The sequence below is a fragment of the Panthera tigris genome, chromosome A3 (assembly GCF_018350195.1).
Source record: "Panthera tigris isolate Pti1 chromosome A3, P.tigris_Pti1_mat1.1, whole genome shotgun sequence".
Classification (NCBI taxonomy): Eukaryota; Metazoa; Chordata; class Mammalia; order Carnivora; family Felidae; genus Panthera; species Panthera tigris.
In genome coordinates, this window is record NC_056662.1 from 8,378,950 (window position 1) to 8,400,665 (window position 21,716).

Genomic DNA, 21,716 nt, shown 5'->3' on the forward strand with positions numbered 1-21,716 from the left:
ACGAATATCACAACCTAGTGCTTGTCACCGTCCTCTGTACCGTCGTTTCCGTGTTCCTCAAAGAGGACCCTTCATTCTACCTAGGAATCCGGCTCTCCTTCCTCTCTCTCTCTCTCTCTCTCTCTCCCTCCTTTATGTTTGCTCTGGACTCTAGACACTGGGAGATACCAGAGTTTGGCAAAAACAATTGCTAATAGGAGTGTGTGTGTGTCTGTGTGTGTGTGTGTGTTTCTCACGCATATTAACAAGCCGTACGAGCAGACCAACAGATTCTCCCCTTTCTCTTTCTCTCTTCCTGCAAACAGATATTTTAAAAGTGGCTGGCTGCACCTGGATAAAGCAAACCGCAAGGCTGGCAAAGGCATGGGAGAAGCCTTCAGGATAATCACAGTGCCTGTCAATTATTAAGCAGTCTGTGTCCCTTAAGCATCCGGGCAAATGCCGCAAGGGAGCTGTTAGCATTCCCATCTGAGGGATGAGGAAATCCAAAGCTGTTTAGTGACTTGCCCAAGGTCACACAGCTTATCAGTAGAGAATCTTGATCTTTAACTTTGATTCCAAAATTTGTGGTATCTCTCCCCCCCCCCCCCCGCGAATATTGCACTGCTTTAGAAAAGGCAACGAGGAAAGAGAGCAGTTCAACGGGACCCACACAGCCGTCAAAGCAGAAACAGCTGGATGCCAGGGCCCCTCCCCGGAGGGGGCGGAACCTGCACCCACAAGCTGACCCTGTGCCTCTGATTCCGGGCCACCTGAAGTCTAATCGGCCTTCTTGCGTGGACGTTTGTTTTTCCAGCCTTCTGGAAACTTTCCGAGTGCTACTTTTAAAAATCTCCCCTTAGTCTCTGCTAATATAGGCCTCATGGTAAGACAGAGCACAAACTTCAGAGTCAGGTGTCTGCCCCTGACCACACGCGGTTACTTACCAGCTCGCTGGGCAGCCGTGGGGAGGTGCATCGACCTCTCTGGTGGCCGGGTTTCTCACTCGTGAATAATGACAGTGACCAACATGCATCAGGCACAGTTCTGTGTGTTTTAAGCACATTAAGTCACGTAACCTTCATAACCAAATTAGGAGGGAAGTTCTACTGTTTGCCTGAATTTACCAGAAAATCGAGGCATGGGACGGTTGGGTACCTCAGGTGCAGATAGACACTTTAGCTCAGCGGTCCTCAAACGTGAGTGATTTTTGGCCCCCAGGGGACATAGGGGGGCATTTTGGGTTGTCACAGCTTGGGGGTGGCCCTGGAATCTATTGGGTAGAAGCCAGGGATGCTGCTAAGAATCCTGCAGCGCACAAGAGGAGCCCCCCTGGCAAAGAATGATCCAGCCCCCGATGTCAGAAGTCAGAAGGTTGACAAACTTTGTTCTAGCTCCAGAGCCCAAGCTCCCGACCGCTGTGCTGCCTCCCAGCTGATATCGTGACAACACTCTTCTCTCGGGATCCCTGCAACAGGCCGACAGCGTCATTAACGTGCGTGTCACCAGTGCAGCGCCTGGTGTGGGCTTTCTGCTAACTGGCTTTTCTCCTAGCAAGGTCACAGGAGTTCTAGGTGACCAGGTTCTGCTTTGCAGCGTGACCGGACAGCCACAGAGCCCCGGCTGCATTCTGGCCTTTGTGTATCAAACGTTTGGAGTCCATTATCGATCCTTGAATTTCCTCGCCGGGCTGAATAACTGCTGTTTGTCTTTGTGTTTACAGTTGATTTGGGAATAAGTGTCAAGGAGGATAATGCGCTCACTTCTTCCCCCGAGACAATGGAGATGAGCACTGTTGCGGATGCCAACGGAAAGAATCTTGGGAACGAGGCCAAAGCCGGGGCGCCAGCTGCTAAATCTCGTTTTTTCTTGACACTCGCTCGGCCTGTACCAGGACGTGCTGGAGACCAAGCCACGGATGCATCCACTGGGTCAGTGAAGCTTGATGTCAGCTCCAATAAAGCTCTAGGGAACAAAGAACCAAGTGAGAGCGTGACTCTTCCGGGGGCAGCTGCACGGGGGCACGACCCAGATAAAACCCCGGGGCAGAGCTCAGCCGGGGACGAAGGCGTCTCTGCCACTTGGGGACCAGCGCCCGTCTCACCTGAGTCAGGGGGAGCAGCCCCTGCCAAGCCTAAGGACTCTGGCTTTTTTGACAAACTCTTCAAACTGGACAAGGGACGGGAAAAGGCACCAGTGGACAGCCAACAGGAAGCCAAGAGCGCGGAGTGTCAGGACCAGGCCGAGGAAGTCCCTGGATTGTCAAGGCCGCCCGATGATGTCCCTGCAGAGAGGGTAAGTGCTGACGAGGGACGATCCCTTTTGTTAAGCTCCGGGGGGGGGGGGGGGGGGGGGGCAGCTCTGATGGGGTAAGCGGATGGCGTCTATATTGCTCTCCAGTCGCCAAGGGGCCCCGACAAGGTACGCAGCCCTCTAGAACAAATGGCACATTGTAGTGTCCCCCATGTTCCTGTGGACAGAAACATCTGTTTGAAGAACAATAACAGCTGTGGCATCTGTTTTATGTAGAAGAAGAGAGGAGGTGAGTTACACACAGATGAATCCGTCCTTCCATTTATCAAAGGTAGAGGAAGACAGGTTGCATTTATGATCAATGGAGTCTGGAGGGAAAGGCCTTAGCGGAATAAAAACGGTTCCTAAAAGACTTAAATACCTCGCCTGGCCTCGGTAGCTTGTTTCGCAACCAGCATGTTTATAGGCTTTTGTTGGAATACATTTCGTTTCTTATTTTTAATAGCCTGGATTGATCTTTAACTATCTTTTGCACCAAAGCATGGGTTTAAATAAAGAGATTTTACAGCTCTGGGCAGACCCTTTTATGTACTAATTATTTTCCCACAAGCTGGGGTCATATCTTTGTAAAAACTAGATATTTTTAAAGGAGGTATTCCACATCAGCTGCTTTCTTTCCTGCACAAAGAAACACGAGTTCTTTTGATCTGAAAAAGAGCATTTGCTTTTTATCTTGAGTTTGTTTGTGTTCGGCCGAGAAAAGAAACTCCTCCAATGAAGAAGGAAATAAAAGTTGATACACTGTGTTTCAGGGGAAGTTGCTAATAACTCTGGCTGTCATGTATTGAGCACTTACAGTATACCAGTCTCTGTTCTAAGCGCTGTACGGATATATTATTCTCCATAAGGAAAATGAGTATCACCTCAGTCTGTGGTTTTAATGCACGCAGGACCGTGTCAAACATTATACTGTAAATGTCAGGCACCAGCTGTAAGTCCTGGAGAGTTAAAATTGGGGAAAGGTCATCAGGCTCGTGGGTTCGGGCTCTCACTATCAGCGTTCTTGATCTTTCTGTAAATCTCTACTGCACAAACTGATTTTCAATTTTTCTTTCAAAAGCTTAAGAACTTGTCCCGCAAATGCCCGGTTCCCCAAATGCACCAGTTCAGATGCCAATCGAATAGCTTTCTGTATAATTCAAAGTAAGTTTTCAAATGCATCCAGGCACCAAATCTTTACTGAGTGGGATGCTGCCGGGTGCAGGTGAGGCCAGGCTACAGTGGAGGCTGGGACAGAGGGACTTGTCCTCAGGGACTTTGGTCCAGGAAGAAATTCGGTACAACCCCCCCACCCCCACCCCCACCATTATTACGGGAGATACCAAGTGCTCTCGCTGGGGAGGCCGTGTGTTGGGCAGGGTGCTCCGACACAAAGAGAATTGGCCTCCCTGGCTCCCAGAACATTCCATCAAATGTATAAACAGGGAGTTGGAATGTTACTTGTCTTGGGGCTAGAAACTGGTCATCCATATTCATGAATATTTGAGAAACGATTTACTACCTGACTCTGAGTGGAAACTCTTGTTGAGTGCTCATTTATCCATCGTGGGCTCCTAAGGTTGTTCTGAGGTTGTGATTTTTTTGAATAATCACGTTTCATTCACTGGGGCATCCAAAGCCAACCCATCACTGGAATCAGGAAAAGATTGAGTTACTTACGGGACAAGGATGAAGGACTGAGCTTTACCCATCTGGAGACAGGTGTCTAAGTAACTTATCCAAATCCCCACCTTAATTAAGAAAACCAGTGTAGCATCTGATACCGGACCCTTAAACATTTTTAACCATAAAGCCCCAATGCGGTCAATCCACTCCTGCTCTAAGAAAAGCACAGGGAAGTTCAGACTTGTACTTTACCAGCCCAGTGTTTTGTTATTGGAGACCCTTAGGGACAGCACCTCGAATTGAGTGGAGTGAGTTCCAAAATGAGATACAATTCAGAAAATGGGGGCTTGTATGGGGAACATGGCAGGTATCTGATAGAGTCAAGCCCGTGGGTGATATTTTAAAGTTACAGTGACCTCTCAGAAGACCCTCAAACTGTCAGAAAAAAAAGCGAGTCAGCTCCCTAAGATTCACCAATGAGGTTGGCATTTGGTCTTGTTACACTACAAATTTCCATGTTTTTATTGGCAACATCATTGGAATTTAAATATCGAGTACCGCCCCGAACTATATGCATGTAAAACATGGGAAAGCTAGGCTACGCCATTTATTTCTCCTTCAGTCTGTGACCTTGCGGACATTCAAAAACATGCATCTGTAAAGACTGTAAACGAACCACAGCCTCCTGATTATTAAGGTTTCTCATCTGATCCCTGGCTGTACAGACGGCTTTGGGGGGAGGGGGAGGGAGGAGGAGGGATCGATTGTTCTAGGAGTGTAATGAGAGAATCCAGCCCCCGGAAAGTAACACGACTAAAACTTCTCAGCCAATGGCTTTCTTGGTGGGAGTACCACACTAGGCATAAATGGCCGTCAATGTATTGATTCAGAATTCTTAGCGTAAATTATGCCTTGGGTTCAGCCACATCAGCTGTCCCCTCCCCACCCACCCACTCGAACCTTTCCCCCCTGTCTCACTGCATGCTTCTCCCTGGCTTGGAGTTCCAGCCGCAAACCTGCAGAGCTGTGAATTGTGGGAAGGATGCCCCCATTGCATACTGGGAGAGGCACACAAATCTTCTGTGTTTTCGGATCGACAATCTTATTTTTGTGCCTCATAAAACTACATTCAGAGCATAGCAGAATTAAAACAAGGCCAGAATTCATGAACAAATGAAGCATTTAGTGCATAGGTCAAAGAAAAGATAAATTATATGCCTGAAAGGTTTCACTGAGCTGTGATTCACACAAACTGTGTTGGCAGGGATGAGATTTGTTTTTTCTTAATTTTTCCAGCCCCTCGACAATTGAACCAGAGCTATAAGATACACACTTAAGAGATTCATTGTCCAAAAAAAAAAAAAAAAACCATAATGAAAATTTGATCTTCATCGGTTTAAAAAAACACACTAAGTGTCTGTTGTCAACCAGTAATTCCAGAAGTGTCTTTGTGTTGGAGGGAAAGGGGAGGGGCGGGGCTTAACCTGTTACCAAGCACAGATTCAAGAGATCTGAACAAGAAGATGTCTTTCTTCTAAAGTTTTATTAAATCCTGCAACTGTTATTTAAACACCAACCTTTGCAAAGGTTTAAAAGATGAATCACAGTCTAGTCCTTCAAAGATCTAGTAAGAGACATAATTTTTTTTAAGTTTATTTATCTTGAGAGAGAGAGCATGTGTTCGGGTACACATGCATGCCCATGGGGGAGGGGCAGAGAGAGGTGGGGGTGGGGGAGATCTCAAGCAGGATCCTGCACTGCAGGGCTCAGTCCCACAAACTGCAAGATCATGACCTGGGCCAAAATCAAGAGTCGGACCCTTAACCAACTGAGCCACCCAGGCGCCCCATAAGAGACAATTTTTTACGGGAAGTTGTGATAAGTACACTGATCCCCAAATTCATGCAGGCTCCAGATATTAAGAAAAATACTCAGTTTTTGCTTCCTCGTGTCCTTTTCTCTCTTGAACACACTCCATTCAGGCTTTTCTCCTCCACATAAACTGTTCTTGTCAATGTGGCCAGGATGTGGCCTCCCCCAACCCTCAACGAGGCTGCCACGCCCCGGACGTCTCAGGCCTATCCCACTGGACTTGCCAGCCGCATCGGCAACCCTTCCTTCTGGAAATATCACCCTCAGTTAGTTGCCAGTTTCTCCCCCTCGATGATTAAGGAGTTCCTCAATCTCTTTTGCTGGATCTTATCTTCTAAACGTTGGAGTTCCCCAGAGCTGAATTCTTAGACATCCTCTCTGACTACAGTTATTTCCGTAGAGTCCCAAGGGTTTAGATACAGCCCCCTGCTGACGCGCCCCAAGTTCATGTCTGTAGCCTACACCTACTCCTCAAGTCCAGCCTTAAATATCCAGCTGCCTCTTGACACATATTCTTGAATTTCGACATCTCCATTCAAAGATTCGCCCGACCTCCATGTGTACAAAACTGAACTCCTCATTCACACCCAACAACAAGCAACAACATGCCTACCTGTGTAATCTACAGGCTTCCTCATTTCACTTAATGGACACTCCATCCTGCCACTGCTGTTTGGTGGTAGAAGTGGAATGAAAGAACCAAGATTTCCAGAATCCTACATGGTGTAAAAAGCAGGTATAAAGAAGCCTTGCAATCAAGCAGCTTACATTTCAACTCGGCCTCTGTCGCCTACTGACTGTGTGACCTTGGACAAGTGACTACACCTCTCTGAGCCTCGGTTTCTTCATCTGTAAAATGGAAATAATAATCGTATTGAGCACAATTTCACATCGTTCACACTTGTGAAAATTAAATGAGATAAGCCATGTGGAGTGAACTTAGCCCAGAGATCTTGCATTTTGAGAAAAGAAAATTCAGCTATTATTAATATCATGGCTTTTCTTCCCCCCCCCCCCCACCTATTAATCAACATTTTTGTCTTTTACTCTGCCCTTCCGTAGTCCTCGGCCAAACCTCACTGAGATAGCACAGGTGAGTCTAATTTGAAAGCGAAATCACCAGAGGCGGAAGTCCAGATTTGGGTTAAAAACCAAAAAGGTGCAGGAGTTGTAAAATTATTTTAGAAACAATAGAAGTTCAATGCCCTTGCCTACAAGCTGTGGCTTCTTAGTGTCACGTTCAAGGGTCTCTACCAGCTTTCCCCTATCTTTCCAACTATATTTCCCACTATTCTCTTAAATGTACCCAGTCAGAACGGCCCACGTGTGACCTGCTTCTCTGCATTTTCTCCGCCTGGCTCTCTTTCTCTCTCTTTATCAAAAATTCATGGGGTGCCTGGGTGGCTCAGTTGGTTGAGCATCTGACTTCGGCTCAGGTCACTATCTCATAGCTCGTGAGTTCAAGCCCTGCATCGGGATCTGTGCTGATGGCTCATAGCCTGATACCTGCTTCGGATTCTGTGTCTCCCTCTCTCCCTGCCCCTCCCCTGCTGATGCTCTGTCTCTGTCTCTTTCAAAAATAAATAAACATTAAAAACATTTTTTCTTTTTAAAATTCACTTCACCTTCAAGTGCCAAGTTCTCCATGAGGCTGACCACATGTCCCCACTCCTGGGTGGTTTCTGGTGACATGAATCCTCCAGTATTTCTTTTTTATATTATAGGTTAAGTCAAATTCTGTTGCAAAATCGCTTTGAAGGAATCATCTTCTTTTTTTTCATGTTTATTTATTTTTGAGAGACAGAGGGAGACAGAGCACAGGCAGGGGAGGGGCAGAGAGAGAGGGGGACACAGAATCCGAAGCAGGCTCCAGGCTCCGAGCGGTCAGCGCAGAGCCCGACTCGGGGCTCGAACTCACAAATCACTAGATCATGACCTGAGCCGAAATCGGACGCTCAACCAACTGAGCCACCCGGGTGCCCCCAAGGGATCATCTTGAAACATCAGAGCTTAAGTGGGAATTTCTAGATCTTTACTATCTTCCAGATGAAGAAATCCAAGCTCTAGGGAAACCGAATCATTGACTCCAAGCTACGTAGCTAAAGAGAATTGCCCAACCCCAAAGCCCATACTTTCCACGCTCCACATTATGTTTTTACCATTTTTTTGAAACTTGTGCGATAGTGTTGTGACTCTGTGAAATTGAATATTCATTTGAGGATATTTCGATTTAACTTTTTTTAAATGTTAGGGTGTGCAACATTGCAAATGACAAGTTAGTCTCAAATTTAAAAATTTAAAACTCACCTAATTCCAAGGTTTAAGCTGTGGTTTTTTATTGTCTGGCCTACCTGTCAGCCACAAGGCCAAGCCATTCCAACAGGCAAAGAGAACTATCCACCCCAAAGACTTTGTCAGTACAGAGGGAAAATCCACCTTAAATTACATAAATTACGGAGTAAGCAGGGTTTTTAGCTCTACTAGTATAATGTTTATAAATTGCATGGATTTAGCACCACAAAACATTTGATAGGAAATGTTTTCAGCAGCAGAGGTCATGTGCAAGTGTTAGGACCTTGACTGATCCGGAAAGGAGTTCAGATTCTACCACTTATTAGCTGTGAGGTGGAGTTAATAATAATCCTTTTTAACAATCACTTTTTAAATAATCCTTTTTAAATAATCACTTTTTAACAATTCATTATTCATAGGCTGTGTAGTAAGTATTTTGCATATTTTATCTGCTATCTGCTTTGATTCTTATAACAGTACAACAGGGTAGATGTCTAAAAAACTTTTTTAATGTTTATTTATTTATTTTTGAGAAAGACAGAGAGCAGGGGAGGGACAGAGAGAGAGAGGGAGAGAGAGAATCCCAAGCAGGCTCCGCATTGCCGGCACAGAGCCCAACGCGGGGCTCGAACGCACAGACTGCGAGATCATGACTTGAGCCAAGGTCAAGAGTTGAATGCTTAACCACTGAGCCACCCAGGTGCCACCCCAAAGTAGATATTTTTATTACCATTTAACAGATGAGGAAGCTAGAGCTCAGAGAAGTGAAGTTAGTGGCAAAACCATAATCATCCACTGGCAGCCATCTGTTCCCAAAGTATGTGTCACTCAGTCATTTCAAAACCTGGTGCTTTCATTCAGAAGAGGAAGATAGTGCCTGAGGGGGTATTGTAAAGGATAGAGGATGACACGGGCAGTCAGTAGCAATGACTAAATAAAACAGTATGTTTTCTAAGTCCTCAGAAAGTTAGAAATAAAGAATTACGAAATAGCTCAAATGGTCTTCCAGTATGACGGACTTTGAGTAGTATATCATTTCAGGTACCTTTGGCTGTGAGTAAAAGAAAAGAAAAGAAAAGAAAAGAAAAGAAAAGAAAAGAAAAGAAAAGAAGAAATAGCTCACCCAATCACTAGTGGCATAGTTAATGAGGAGAATTTATTATTTCTTGAGCATAATAAGAATTCTGGAGGTAAGGGGTTTACGTTGGTTCGACATCTCCTTAGCCCTAGCATGAGTCAGTCTCCAGCGCCTGCCATGTATGATTGGCTTGGTACACAGATTTTGTCACTTGTGGCGTCTAGATGGCTGCCAGAGGTCCAAGTAGTGGACACACACAGTCATAGTGTCCTATGAAAGGGAAGAGAAGTTTCCGAAGGTCGATGGTAGATCCAGTCACATATCTGTGTCAAGGTACAAGGCGGGGCTTGTCAAGTTTCTTCAGCAGCGAACAGACTCTTCAGCAGAGATGATCTGCCATCAATAGAAACCAGATAGATTTTCTCGATCCAACTTTATATCAGGAAATCATCGCGTGAACGGAGCCGATAGAGACTGTTCCGGTGCCTCCCGCCCTCAGGGTAATTTACTTGAATTCACTCATTGCTCAACTGCCTCATTTGACCATGACCCACAGGAAGAAATAGATTTTACACCTTGACCTGATGCACATGCTCATGAATGCAGCAAAGAATGCACAGAACAGTGCTGTTCTTACAGCACGCAACACATGCTGGCATTTTGTATTCTTTTCTTTTTTTTTTTTTTTAAATTTTTTTTTAACATTTATTTATTTTTGAGACAGAGAGAGAGCATGAACAGGGGAGGGTCAGAGAAAGAGGGAGACACAGAATCTGAAACAGGCTCCAGGCTCTGAGCTGTCAGCACAGAGCCCGACACGGGGCTTGAACCCATGGACCGCGAGATCATGACCTGAGCCGAAGTCAGATGCTTAACCAACTGAGCCACCCAGGCGCCCCTTGTATTCTTTTCTAATGCTCTGCTGTTTGATGGTTTTAATGCTGGTCTTGACCCACTAAGCTGTTTTCCAATCCACTAATGGTCACAATACGAAGTCCGAAAGAATTTCTTCTACCGTAATCACCCTTCTCATATACAGAGATGGTGAACTTGAGGGACGTGACTGTGTCTTAGGCAGTTTGGTATTATTCTCAATGCCTGGCACCTGTTGGCATGCAGCAATGTTTGTGAGGTGAACCTAACAAGAATAAAGCTGGTGCACATCATGTCACCACTTTGCAAAGAATCTTGGAATATATTCTCATTATCAGCTCTGCCTGACACAACTTGAAAGAGGAAATGACTTCAAATGCATGCAGGATATAGATGCCTTCACTGAGATAAGCTATGTAGAATCGCGTAACTGTATCATTTATTTGGTTTTTTTAAATCGGTCTTTAACATGTTATGGTGTTAATAATCATGGTTGGATATCAAGTGACTGGTGTTTTGCAATGAATTTGCAAAACAGATTTTGAGTTAGCTTTCCCCTTGGTGTCATCCAGTCTGATTCGCTCCTTCCAGCGAAGGAGCAGCGAAGGCAGCAAAGGCAGCGAAGGCAGCCAAGCAGTCCTAGTTTATTGAGCCTTTACTAACTCACAGAGAGATGAAATATCGTGCAGAAGATCATCCGGGTAGAAAGGAGCAGAACTGGAATTCACCACCAGCACCCACACGTTTAGCCACTGGGCCTAGAAGTTCAAAAACAGGGAACATTGTGAACATTTTGAACGCCCTCAAAAGGGGGCTTAAAATATATTTTTAAAAATTTCTGAAGCTAATACTTTGGGACATTAGTTAATTCTAATTCTATGCAACATCAGTCCAATGAGATGTGCCTAGAAACAGGGCTCACCACCAAAGAGTTTGAGAAAATCCTATTATGGTTTGCCTCCGTCTCTGAAACCGTAAGAGATTATTAAATACAGAGAACAAACTCCGAGTTGATGGGGGGTGGAAGAGAGGGGAAAATGGGTGTGGGCAAGGAGGAGGGCACTTGTTGGGATGAGCCCTGGGTGCTGTATGGAGGTGATGAATCACAGGAATCTACTCCAAAGCCAAGAGCACACGGTGTACGCTGTATGTTGGCCAACTTGACAATAAATTATATTAAGAAAAGGAAAAAAGAAAATACTCTTTGCCTTATCTTCTCTCCTGAAGATTCCCAATGGATATCAGCTTCCTAAAGACCTGAGAGGTCCTGCAGCAAGCAGACCTGATTCAGTTTGTTTAACTGAGAGTTTCTCCAACCTAACTGTCCATAAAACTACTAGTCCTCTAACCAGCTGGCCAGAACTTTCGAGGGACTGTTCTCAGAAATGCTGAGCTAGGCATGTAGACCCAAGTTGGAAAATGGCCTCCTGTTGGAGGCCGCAAACCAGAGATAGAGTCTATGTGAATCTCACAGTGTTTTGGGTAATATTTTCATTTATTGATAATACTTCCGAATTGATCAAGTTGACAATATTTTAAAATGATAAAATTTGAACACAGATCCATGTTTCGGACCTTTCTGGGAAGTGGGAAGTTTCGTCCTGTGTTCTCAGATAGAATGTGAGTTGTGGCTGCCCCTGGGGATGGGACATTTACTCTCCAGCGCATCCAGTCCCCACCCCTCCCTTGTTCCCAACAGTGTGGCGTGGGGGTTGTCCTTTGCTAGAACACCTACATTATTATTTTCTTGTGGTAGGGCTGAGAGTAAAGTGAAATATCTCCATCACAGACCACTTTCCTTCCTTCCTAGCACTTATCACAATTTCAAGCTACTTAGGGGGGCACCTGGATGGCTCAGTCGGTTCAGCATCTGACTTCAGCTCAGGTCATGATCTCACGGTTCCTGAGCTTGAGCCCCACGTCGGGCTCTGTGCTGACAGCTCGGAGCCTGAAGGCTGCTTCCGATTCTGTCTCCATCTCTCTGCCCCTCGCCTGCTCATGCTCTCTCTGTCTCTGTCTCCAATATAAATAAATAAATAAGCATTAAAAACATTTTTTAAGTAAATAAAGCTACTTAGGTGACCGTCTGGTTAATAAACTCTAAATCCAGCCCGAGAGGCAGGTGTGGTATAATAAAAACAGGAAGCGTGAATGCTTTCATTTATTCATTCAACAAACATCCAAGTACTTTCTTTGTGTCAGGAGTGATTTTAGGGCAGATAGAATGGTGTACCTCACGAAAGCTTTCATTCCAATGAAGAGAGCAAGAGCGAATAAGAAAATAAACAAGCAGATAGTTCCAAGGGTAGAAAAAGGGCTGTGAATTAAATCGGTAGCGTTTTGAGACAGAAAGTAGATTGGAGAGGTGGCTGACGATTAAACGGGTAGAGGTAGGGCCCAGGAGTTTGGTCTAATCTAGAAATTCAGGGAAAAGGATGGGACTTTTTTTTTCTCTCTTTCTGCACAAGGCCAAACCATTCTTAGGTCTACAACCTAATTTTGGCAACATGCAAAACAGTTTTCTTGTTACTGAGAAGTGTTTGTTAAGCAGATGACAAACATATTCTAGGCTGTGGGTCATTAGCTTTTAGATTTTGAAATACTTTTTTTTTTTTTTAAGCTGGATGTTTTCCCTGTAATAAATATGAAATGCCACGATCACTCTGGAACTTGTACATGTTGAAACTGATCGTGGAACAGAAGAATCTTCCACAAATCCCTTTTGCCCGATGTGACTTGCCCTGGGAATCCCTCCCCACCCACGCTTTGCCCACAGCAAATGTATTTTTCCATTTTATATCATACGCAGTGGCCTTTAAGCAGATGCCGAGTCGTGCGTCCTTAAGAATATCCCCAAAGCAATGACTGCTGAGGACGAAAAGAAGGAGAAGCAGGAAAAGACCATTTCATTGCTTAATTCTCTACCCACATTTCACTTGCCATTGGAAATCAAGTTGACAAATTCACTTACCCCTCAAGTACAGAGAAGTTCTGAGAGAGAAAATGGAAAACCCTTATTCACAGCAAGCAGGTGTGAATTGCTTTCTTTGATAGATTTCTTTCCACCCTCCGTCTCTGACCACAATACACAACCACTTTATTTAATCTTATAAATACAATATCTCTGCATCAGTCAACACGACGGATTAATGAGGCTGTACTACGTATAGGTGCTGTGTTTGGCTTTTGCTGCCGAGATACGAGATGAGTTCTTAATACCCTGAGGTTAGGTCTACAGAGTATTAAAGCAGGTGGTGATCTTACAATTTACAATAAAGAGCATCACGCTGGATAGCTGGTCCAGCCTAGCCCGATTCAATTAGTGTAAGCGGATAAAATGAACAATATTGCCTCTCTTCTCCCAAAAAAGGGGTTGGAAAGTGGATAAGCGGAACGTTTTTAGATCTGTGTCATGCAGCTTAAATTCTCCTCTTCGAAAACATGCCAGAAGACAAAGAAAAGACAGCTTTCACGTTTCCATACTTTTATATTATTTTATATTGCCCTCTGACATCTTTGATAATTTCTTAATCAACTCCCCGGATCATTAGGAAGCTTGTTTCAACCACGGCACTTTAACAGTACACAGTTTTAAAGTCTCAAAGCAGCGTGCGTCTGGAATGAGCAGTTTGACATCTCGGAATGTATTGAGAAAAAGGGCAAAATTTTATCCACAAGACTTTTTTCTTTTTTTAATTCCAGCAACGTCTATAAGGGCAGCGTTGGGAAGGTCGAAACGATCCAGTAAAAGCGTTGTTCTGTTGATTATGGCACACCCTTGCACTGGGCATCAAAGGCCGGCATGACATAGAGATGGAATGGGCGACCTGTGAAGGGCAATGTTAAACGAGGAGAGCGGGTTTCAAAATAGGAAAAGATCCCCTTAGGGTAAAAAGCATGTGTGCCCGCCTGCCCACACATATTCGTCCTTCCGGAACCCAAAGAGGGGTGTGGAATGAAAAAAACTGCACATTGTGAGTAGCAGTCTGTCGCTTTCAGTAACGGGATGATGGGTGCACTTTACATTTTTACTCCTCTCATCTACATGCACTGCCTGGTAAGGTTATACAGGACCACAGTCTAGGAAATTTCCCGATCCCTCCACTAGGGTGCGCTGTGAGGCTTGAGGCCCCCCCGGGGTTGCACCACAGCCGGAGAAAGGCTGCTGGTAGTGACAGTTTCCACTAGGTTATTTTTTCTTCACGGTAATTCCGGAACTATGCAATTCAGAGCTAGTGTGCCAATTCCTTGTTCAGAAATAACCCCCACTTATTAAATCCGCTTACAACGAGTGCGTAGTAACCTCCAGTAGGGGATGAGCAAGAGGAATTTTGCGGTATCGGATGGGCAGTCTTTGAAGCCCTTCCATGATTAGCATTCCTTAGGCGCTGTGTTCTTTCCCTATTTTTGCCAAAGCTCAAACGGTGCGAAGGCATTTCTTTACCAGCTGATGTGCATTTGGGCAGGAATAGTGGGAAAAATAAAAATTAGCTACAATGATAAACTCTCCTTAGGTGGCTTGGAGCTTCCTAATAACACAAAGGAAATGTATATGATATAGACGTATATAATATATGCAATATAGACGTATATAACATATGTAATATATATGTACCCCGATTGGCTTAGGAAAATTTGAAGTTCCACGGAAACGTTTTCCGTAGACTTCGGTTTTGCAGTTCCTTCCTGCTTGTTGATTCATTCGCTTTCCCTTTTAGGCAAAAGGCAAGATAAATTCTACCTTCAAGAATTAACCACATTCCATTTTTCTCCCTCCGTCTGACAATGGCTCCATGCAGGTGACGGGGCTCTCAGAAGAAGACGGTCTGGAGACCATTGCTGCCTGGCACACGATGCCCTTTGTGCTGTTGGGGCATCCAAGTGGGAGAGGAAAGAGACCTTTCCCTTTTATCCTAGGCAGCATGTGGCTCAAATTTCTAACAGATGGAAAGGAATGGAGTAATGGGTTTCTGTACCATTCGGTGTTTTCCAGACAAATTTTCCTGTGTTAAACTGTACGCTAAGTGCCGATTCCAGGTACAGCATTCGAACCGAAACCAGTGACACGCCGTCAGAGGTAAAGCTAGAAGAGGGAGACATTTATCACTAATGGCTCCAGACAAGGCTTTTATGGCCTTCACCCCTCTGCCTTATGTTTTCACTTTGACGATGTAGGCCTTGCTTAAAGAGGCTGAAATCCAGCTGACAATTTACAGTTGAAGGAAGGTGCCAGAAGTTCCATATGGGTTTTATTATAGACAATCAAATTATGATAAGGCGGCATTATTTTTCAACATGACAAATTGTGATCACTTAACTAGTGTTCCTGTCTGTTTGCCCTTTGAAGGCAACAGCAAGGGGGGAACCTAGGCTTCTTCCACACGGATGAAAAACAAGCTGACAGCACGAACACCTGTTTGTATGAAAGAAGTTTCCAGATATTTCCTGAGGAACGTTTGTGCTTTGGTCTAAAATGTCTGGTGCTGAGAATGATCTGGAGGCCTGATGAGAATAGCAAAGACATATTCGTAGTTAGGAGCACAGATCATTCCACAAATAACTCAATATTTGAGGCATCATCTTCCCAACTGTGTTTAGTTTCACCCTCTGAGTGTTTGGGTTTTTTTTTTTTTTTTTTTTTAATTTGGTATTAGTCGTCTACGTTTTAATTTTGGTTGTTATAGGTCATACCCGGCTCAAAATAAGAAATTGTAAGACGGTGTGCTTGTGTCCCAGTGCTACTCCTGTAGATAACTGCTGTGTGCATTTTTGAATGTATCCTTCCAGGGTTTCTTTGGATGTACGTAAGCAAATACAAGCGTAAATTCTTATTCCTTTTTCTTTACACAGAAAATAATATAATACACACTCTGTTCTATTCCACGCTTTTTTTTCCCCAGTCGACACTGTATCAATATCTGTACACCCTCCCCATTTCTAACACTTGTGTAGTAATCCACTGTGTGGATGTGCGATGATCTATTTCACCAGGACGCTGGGAATGACGTTGGGCTGGTTTCCGAACATTGGCTAATTGCCTCACTGCCGTGAACGGCCTCATGCCTCTGTGTATTCACACGTGTGTGAACTGACTTTTAGAGTCAACTCTTAGAAGTGGAATTGCTAGAGAAAAGAGTCCGTTCTTTTGAAAATTATTGGTAGGGGCTCCTGAGTGACTCAGCCGGTTGAATGTCCGACTTCGGCTCAGGTCATGCTCTCATGGCTCGTGGGCTTGAGCCCCAAGTTGGGCTCTGTGCTGACAGCTCAGAGCCTGCAGCCGGCTTCGGATTCTGTGTCTCCCTCTCTCTCTGCCCTTCCCCGACTCACGCTCTGTCTCTCAAAAATGAATAAAAATTTAAAAAAATTAAAAAACATATTGATAGATAATGCCAAATTGCCCTCAATCAGGACAGAATTAATTTATATTCCAATCATCACTTACAACAGTGCCTGCTTCCCAAACCAGCCTCCCAATGGAATGTTTTCAAACATTTGGATTTTTTTTTTAAATCTCAATCTTTCCTTTTATGGCTTCTGGATTTTGAGTCATAGTTACAAAAGCCTTCTCAACGCAAAATTATAAAATATATACTTTTTTTGGTGTTTTCTTCTAGTGTTTTTATCCATTTGGATTTTGTCCTGGTATAGGATTGAGTTAGGACACCGTGTTAATTTGTTTTCAGATGACCACCTTGTTGTCCCTCTCTCTTTTATTGAGCAATCCTTCACTTCAAAGAGATCTGAGGTGTCATTTTTATCATACGCTAAATTCTCACATATCTTTGGGTAAGTCGTGTTGCATAACAAGGAAAAGAAATAGACGAGAGAAACTAAAATAGGAAAACCCTTGGTAGAAAGATATTTAAGTAAACACCGGAAGAAAGGGAGTTGTTTAAGGCAATGTAGAAGAGAGCCTACACGTTTTTTGCTTCTGGAATAATTTGGGCTCGGAGTCAAACTCCAGCTCTACTCTATGACCATACACAAGTTATTTATTGTTGTCATGCATCAATTTTTTCATCAGTAAAAAAAAATGTGTATAGTACATACTTCATGAAATCGTAAGAACTAAATGGGGCCTTTTAAACTAGTTTCTTAGGGCTGGACACATAAAGCTTGGTCATTTTTATTATTTCCATAGGCATTTCTTTTCCTCATTATACGTTCCTCAAAGAATTCATGGCTACAAAATATTCCATCACATGGAACATATGTTAATTCCTACATGTAGAAATGTAGGCTAATGTAGCTTAGAGGTTAATCTCACATGTTAATGCCACATGCTAATTTATCGATCTATTCCAGAATTGTTGGACTTTTTATTGGTTCTTCATTCTTACTCTTCCAGAACTACCCTACAATGCTTTTTAAAAATTTTTAAATCTTGGAGCGCCTGGGTGGCTCAGTTGGTTAAGCATCTGACTTTGGCTCAGGTCATGATCTCACAGTTCGTGAGTTCGAGCCCCGCGTCAGGCTCTGTGCTGACAACTCAGAGACTGGAGCCTCCCTTGGATTCTGTGTGTCTGTCTCTCTCTGCCCCTCCCCCTCTCATGCACACACACACACACACACACACACACACTCTCTGTCTCTCTCTCTCTCTCTCAAAAATAAATAAACATTAAAACAATATACTTAAATTTTTTTTATCTTGAAATTATAGATTCTTATGTAGTTGTAAGAAGTAATACAAAGAAATCCCTTCATCCAGGGTCCCTCAGTGGTAACATCTTGTGAAACTATGATACAATAACACAACCAGGATATTGGCATTGATACAATCCCATGGAGAACATTCCCACCAAGACAAGGACACGTCATGTTGCCCTTTTATAGGCTCATCCCCTTCCCTACCGTATCCACCCTTCCGTTAACTTCTGGCAACCACTCATCTGCTCTCTCTATAGTTAGGTCATTTCTAGAATGGTGTGTGTACTCTTGGGACAGGCAGGATCCTCTGAAGACTCATCAAGGTCACGGACGCTATTAATTGATACTGTTCCTCTCCTTCCTTTTTTATGGCTGAATACCCTTCCATGCTACAGATAGACCACATTGTCTTTAACGGTTCATTCATTGAAACACATCTGGTTGTTTCCAGTTTGGGGCTATTCCAAACTAAGTTGCTATAAACTTTCCTGTGGAGGCAAGTGTGAATATATGTCTTCATATATTTTTTGTGAATATATGTCTTTATTTTACTGGTGAGAAAAAACCCAGGAGTACAGTTGTTAGGTTGTATTGTAGCTGTGTATTGAGTAAGAAACTGCTAAACCCTTTTCCAGACAGGCTGTATCATTTTATGTGCCCACCAGCAAGCAATGTGTGTGCGATCTAGTTTTTCTGCCTCCTTGTAAGCATTTCTCTTTTTTGTTTTTTGGTTTTTTTTGGAGGGGGGTGGGGTGGGGTCAGTGACTGCTGGTATTTCCAGGTTGCTGGCTCCATTTCCAGGTCTAGAATCTATGAGGCAAAAAGAAATACCAGGAACTCCCCACCATATGGTTCCTCCAGTCTGTAGCTGGTCTACCTGCCCCTGTCCACCTGGCAGAGAGAAAGCAGGGATTGGGTTTTCCATTTTGCTTACTGGGAGGATAAGGAAACATTCGTATTCTCCATCTTTCTGGAAGCAGAGTTATGTTTGTTTTAAAAGCCAGGCTAAGAAGAAAAAATTATTTCAAGAGAAGGGCTCAAGTTCAAGCCGAGGATTTCAATTTGAAAGGCCATAAAGCTGTCACTGGGGAAGAGCCCCTGGCAGACAAACCATCTCCTCGCACTGAGCAGGAGGGTCTACGGGGTCTCATCTCTCAGCTGCTGTCCAAGACTTGAGACACTGCTGCCCCCGGGGAAATCAGGGAGGCTGAGGGAAGCATCTTCAGAGACGTCTGGAGAAGACGCCATGGGGCCGAGGACAAAGCTGGAGGACTCCTGGAGTCCGTCCCTGGAGTTCTGTTGAGCCGTGTCTCCTCCATTCAGACTGCTCTGTCCTGGGCAAAGAGGTACAAATGGCTATCTGCTGCCTTCCTCAGAGGGTAGCCATCATGGCGGGCTTTCCCTGATGACCACCTCGACCCATGAGCACCACTTGACCTTCTACCAACCCGTTTCCCCTTCATTGACTTCACTGTGTTCCCTTTTATTTCCAGGGAGTTCAGTAAGTGTTCCCTGGAGAAGAATCATCGCCTCTTCCTCCCTGCAGGAAGAGCCCATCTGGGAGCTGGCAGACCCTTCTAGATGCAGACTCTTTCACTCACTGTGAGGATCATTGGGAGCCCATGGGCTGTGGGGCCAGAGGGGCTCAGAGCAGCTGACCTAACCTGGAGGTCAGCACCCCCCACCCCCGGCAGAATAGATGCCTCCCCCACCCCCACACATAACCTTCTTGGAGGATTTCACCCAGTGACTAATTCACCCTCTGTTCTTTGATCTTCTTCATGTTTTCTCTTGCAGTCTTCACTTCCTGAGTCATGAAGTTCACTTATTGGTCCCTCTGTCTTTTTGTTGGGTTTTGCTTTGCCTCCCTGCTGGAATGTCAGCTGTCTGAGAACACGGCTGTGTGTGTCTCCCTCACGGCTGTATTCCCAGCGAATGTGTCCATTTGGGGCACCCGGTAGACGTTCGATAAATAGTTTCCTTCCTAACTCTTATGCTGTCATAGATCCCAAACCTTGCAGTGATTCAAAAGTCCAGTCCCATTCGGGAACTCTAATCTCATATCCATTTTCTTTTCTGGAGCCAAGCTCTGATGCCACCTTGGACTAGTAATCTGGAAGGAATAGGATTTTCTCTCTTACTTCTCTGTCCTCAGGTGTGTGAGTTCAGGGAGGAAGGACTGAGAGAAAAGGGCTCTGGTCTTTTTGCCTTGCTGGTGCCATTGTCCTTTCTTGACTGTGCTCATTTTTTCTGGTTTAGGCAACTATAGATCTGGTGGAGCAGGGAGTGTCTGGACTGCCAGCTCCAGAGCCCATGCTAACCCTCCGTGGTCTCTCTGAAGCTTGGGCACAGTCCAAGTTCCCCCACGTAGCACATGACTGAACGGAGATAACTCTGTCCTAGGCAACACCGTAAGTCAGACCCAGTGGGACACCTCTCAATTAGATTTATTCCTTGTACCACTTTCAAAATGGCTCATCGCCCAAAACACCTGTTGGATTATTGGTATAATATTCTTTGTTTCAAGTTTTATTTAAAATTTTCTCTTTATTCTTCTGCACGTCGCTGTCCAGTTTTCCCAGCACGCTTTGCTGAACAGACCATCTTTTTTCCCATTGGATACTCTTTCCTGCTTTGCCGAAGATTAGTTGGTCGTGTATTTGTGGGTCCATTTCTGGGTTCTCTATCCTGTTCCATTGATCTATGTGTGTGTTTTTGTGCCAGTACCGTCCTGTCTTGATGATTACAGCTTTGTAATACAGCTTGAAGCCCAGAATTGTGATGCCACCAGCTTTGGTTTTCTTCGTCAACATGACTTTGGTTATTTGGGGTCTTTTCCGGTTCATACAAATTTTAGGATTGTTTGTTCTAGCTCTGTGAAGAATGCTGGTGTTATTTCGAGAGGAACTATGAATGGATAAAGAAGATGTGGTATATATGTACAATGGAGTATTAATCGGCAATCAAAAAGAATGAAATCTTGCCATTTGCAACGACGTGGATGGAGCTAGAGGGTATTATGCTAAGCGAAATTAGTCAGAGAAAGACAAATACCATATGATTTCACTCGTCTGTGGAATTTAAGAAACACAGCGGATGCACATAACAGAAGGGAAGGAAAAATAAGATAAAAACAGTGAGGGAGGAAGACCATCAGAGACTCTCAAATACAGAGAACAAACTGGGGATTGCTGGAGGGGAGGTGGGGGATGGGCTAAATGGGGGATGGTCATTAAGGAGGGTGCTTGTCGGGATGAGCACTGGGTGTTGTTTGTAAGTGACTGGATTCTACTCCTGAAACCAAGACTACACTGCATGTTAACTAACTTTTTTTTTTTTAATCTCTTTTCACTCAGCTTCACCTAAGCAAAAATATCCACAGTACCAAAGGTCTGGTGCCAGGAATAACATTTTTTTAAAGCACACCAAAACAATAACTTTCTGTGTGCGCGTGCGTAGCACCTAACATGAAATCCCCGTACCTGTAGGTATCTTACCACTCATCCACTATAAACAACATTTTCAACCATCCTTCCTAACAAGTGAATAAATAATGTTGCTATCACTACATTATACCTTAGAATAAAAAAATCCAACTCACGTGAAACCTGTTTTTTTTTTTTCAAAAGAGCCTCTCTTCCAAAGCAAAACAGTTTCTGCCTGGAATTAACTAGAAAACCCAACAAGCTTGTCAAGGCCACAACTTTTATCTGCTTTCAGTTTTACAAAGTTCTAGTTCTTTATGAGACATTTCACGAGAAGCACCTCTCCATTTAGAAAGTGTGCCGGGGCTGAGCCAAACCTTGCAGGATACGTGTGTTATTATTACCTTTTAAAATATTCATCAAAATGTATTTTTGTATTTTTATAGCCGTCCCACAAAAGCCCCATTTTTAATGCAGGCTACTCTGGCCTGGCCTCTGGCATTAGGCTAATCTTACGTACATAACCTGCATCCAAAGTGAGTGCAGAGGAGAACGGGGCACAGAAACTCAGAGAAGGAAACAGATGTCGTGGCTGGCAAGACCCAGAGAGATGTCAGTGGTGGGGGGAG

General features: G+C 44.2%; 1 protein-coding gene across 1 annotated transcript in view; it reads left to right on the forward strand.

Annotated features, from left to right (window-relative positions):
• Positions 1 to 21,716, forward strand: part of BCAS1 (brain enriched myelin associated protein 1) — a 101,065-nt gene that overhangs the window by 33,472 nt on the left and 45,877 nt on the right. Inside the window, exon 4 of the mRNA XM_042980117.1 lies at positions 1,703 to 2,274. Within this exon, the coding sequence (XP_042836051.1) occupies positions 1,703 to 2,274 (572 nt within the window). The remainder of the gene's footprint in view (positions 1 to 1,702; positions 2,275 to 21,716) is intronic.